At 39.5% G+C, this 2,888-nt stretch overlaps 1 protein-coding gene across 1 annotated transcript; it reads left to right on the top strand.

Moving 5' to 3' along the window:
- Window positions 1–1,757: 1,757 nt before the first annotated feature.
- LOC145157279 (uncharacterized) lies at window positions 1,758–2,324 on the top strand. Its single transcript, XM_079076340.1, has one exon. It carries the CDS (start codon window positions 1,758–1,760, stop codon window positions 2,322–2,324), a length of 567 nt encoding a protein of 188 aa, XP_078932466.1.
- The last annotated feature ends 564 nt before the right edge of the window (window positions 2,325–2,888 follow it).

Here is a 2,888-nt window from a genome sequence, read left to right as displayed (position 1 = left end):
GAATCTAAATCCTTTCACTGATCACATGGCCAAAGGTACAGCTTTGCTATCAAAATAGCGGAAATAATAACACGAGATGATAACACGGAAAAGCACATAGCACATATAACACATAACATACAATTGTTCCTATAAATTGAACTCACCGTGAAATAACCAGGGGTTAAAGTATTAATTTGGGCAGCACTTCGACTCTAAAAACGACTTTCTGTGACGAAACCGGGGATTTTAGTTGAAAATCGGGCCTCACTCGGGCAGAGTTTCGACTTGAAAATATGATTTTCTCGGGAACTTCGGAGCGTCGGGACTTGCTTCGGGTGTCGATGATGATATCGGGGCTTCGGGGGGTTAAAAGTGGGTAAAAAGAAGGTTTAGAAAGTGAGAGATATAAGAGAATGTAACCAAAATACAGCTACCATGGCATACTATTTATAGTAGTCTGAAGCTGCTGACTGAGCTGGGCGAAAGTCCTCGGTACGCTGGGCATACTGCAAGGCGGTCCACTACGTTGAGCGTACCCCTCGTACGCAGGGCGTAGAAGCTTAGTGGCTTCGTACGTGTCAAATGTGAGAGATACGTGGCATCTGAGTGAAGAATGGGCGACGTGGTCAATCTGAGGCCCTGCAATGTGTACGTTGGGCGTACGAAGCGAAGTACGTTAGGCGTAATGCTTCAGACTAGCCTCGAAGTTTGTGCCATAAACTTCAAAATTTCGTATCTTTCGCATACGAACTCCGTTTTTGACGTTCTTTATATCCATGCGTAGGTGAAATTATTCTCTACAACTTTCGTTTAGACTCCGTCGGCTAACTTTGACTTTATTTTTAATATTATATTTTTAACGGACCGGGACAGGAAAAGTCCGTTAAAAATTCATAACTTCTTCATCCGATGTCCGTTTTCGTCTATCTTTTTACCATTGTACTACTATTGACGAGACCTTCGATTCTCGTTTAGGTTGCGTCGGCTAAAAATCACTCGATCTTTATTTCGAGTTGTTAGTTGTCTACTCCTATTCTAAAATTTAGAAAAATCATAACTTCCTCATATGAAGTCAGATTTGGACGTTCTTTTTATGAAAATTCTCGGTTTAACGAATCCTACGACTTTCGTTTAGATCACTAAAGCTAAAAAAGCAGTTTATCAAAAACTCACTTTTTACGTCATACGGTGTCTCGCCTGTTTTGTCGCGAAACTTCAATAAGCATAACTTCTTCGTTATAACTCGGATTTCGATGAGGTTTTCACCTAAAGTTTCTAACGAGATTCTTTACAACTTTCGATAACATTATTTTTACTTGTTTCCAACTTTATATTTTCGTTAAATTTCAATATTTGACTTTTGATTGGAATCTCATAAGACTTCCAATATTTTCCGAGTGATTTTAAACATAGTTTTACTTCATTTCTAGTAAAAACTATGTGTTAGAACTCAACGCTCAAATTCATATGATATTTCATTATATTATTCACTTTTAAAATTACTGAAGAATTCTGGCAAATTCCTGATTATTTGAATTTGTTCTTATCGGGTTGTTATTTTAAATGTCATTATATATTAGGAATTAGAGTCCAGTTTGAATTTATATCTTTTTGTTCTACGTGTTTTTTAATTTTTTTCTAATAGAGCAATAGTGTTTTTTCTTCTTCTTCTTTTATTCTCGGTACTGTTACCTGTTTCTTAATGGTATCAGAGCAGGCCCTACCCTGCCTTACTCAATAAACCCTACTCTGTCTTGTGTTGTTTCTGAGTCACCATGACTGGAATCAGATTCGGAGATATCCCTGTTTCCCTAGTCAGCGAAGTAACCTCAGAATCATCATCAGAGAATCCACCTCCAATCCCATCAAATCCAAATGCTGACTATATCATTCTTCCCACCGGTTACAAGCTGAATGGGAAAAATTACAATTTATGGTCACACGCTATTTCGATTTTCATTGGAGGAAAAGGAAAAGAAGATTACATATCAAGTGATCTTCTTCAACCAGAAGAGAAAAGTCCAGGGTTCAAGAAGTGGAAGGCAGAAAATAATATGGTAATGTCTTGGCTCCTAAATACTATGACACCTGATATTGGCGAACAGTTCATGTTCTACAAAACAGCCTCTGAAATCTGGGAAGCAGCACGAGACACCTTTTCAAACCAAGAAAATACATCTATCATATTCGAAATCAAAGGTATCCTACATGATCTCCGACAAGGTGAACTTACTGTGACAAACTACTTTACAACATTAAATCGCTACTGGCAACAATTAGATGTTCTCGATAGTCTTACTTGGAGTTGTTCTGAAGATGGAAAACAATACAACGCATATTAGAGACAGAAAGAATTTACAAATTTCTCCTTGGGCTAAATCACGAACTTGACGAGGTACGAGGTAGAATACTGGGCACAGGTGGAAATCCAGCAACAGAGTGATGCTCGGCACAGGTGGAAATCCAGCAACAGATGGTTCGGCTCTTGCAACCAGGGTTCCATGCAACCCGAAATCTTCACCGGCTTCTGGACCTCCTCAAAAGAAGACTGGACGGCCCTGGTGTGATCATTGCAAACGTACCGGTCACACGAAGGAAATTTGTTGGAAAATCCATGGTAAATCTGTTGATTGGAAGCCTAGCTCACGTGGAAATATGGCAACAAGTGACACTTTAGAACTGTTTACCAAGGAACAACTGGAAGCCCTTCGAAAAGTGCTACAAAGTACAACCCTTGAAGACAAAGGAACAGCCATGGTTGTACAACAAGGTGGGTTCTCTTCCGTATTCACAACTAGTGCATCTGGGACAAAACCATGGGTAGTAGACTGTGGTGCCACCGATCACATGACCGGAGACCATACTAACTTCACTGAATTCCAACCAGTGTCAAACGGAAGAACTAT

Source organism: Lactuca virosa, chromosome 2 (genome assembly GCF_052849685.1).
Source record: "Lactuca virosa cultivar CGN04683 chromosome 2, Lactuca_virosa_CGN04683_v6, whole genome shotgun sequence".
In the NCBI taxonomy this organism is placed as follows: Eukaryota; Viridiplantae; Streptophyta; class Magnoliopsida; order Asterales; family Asteraceae; genus Lactuca; species Lactuca virosa.
Note: the sequence above shows the minus strand (reverse complement) of the source record. Positions and strands in the feature narration are given on the sequence as shown.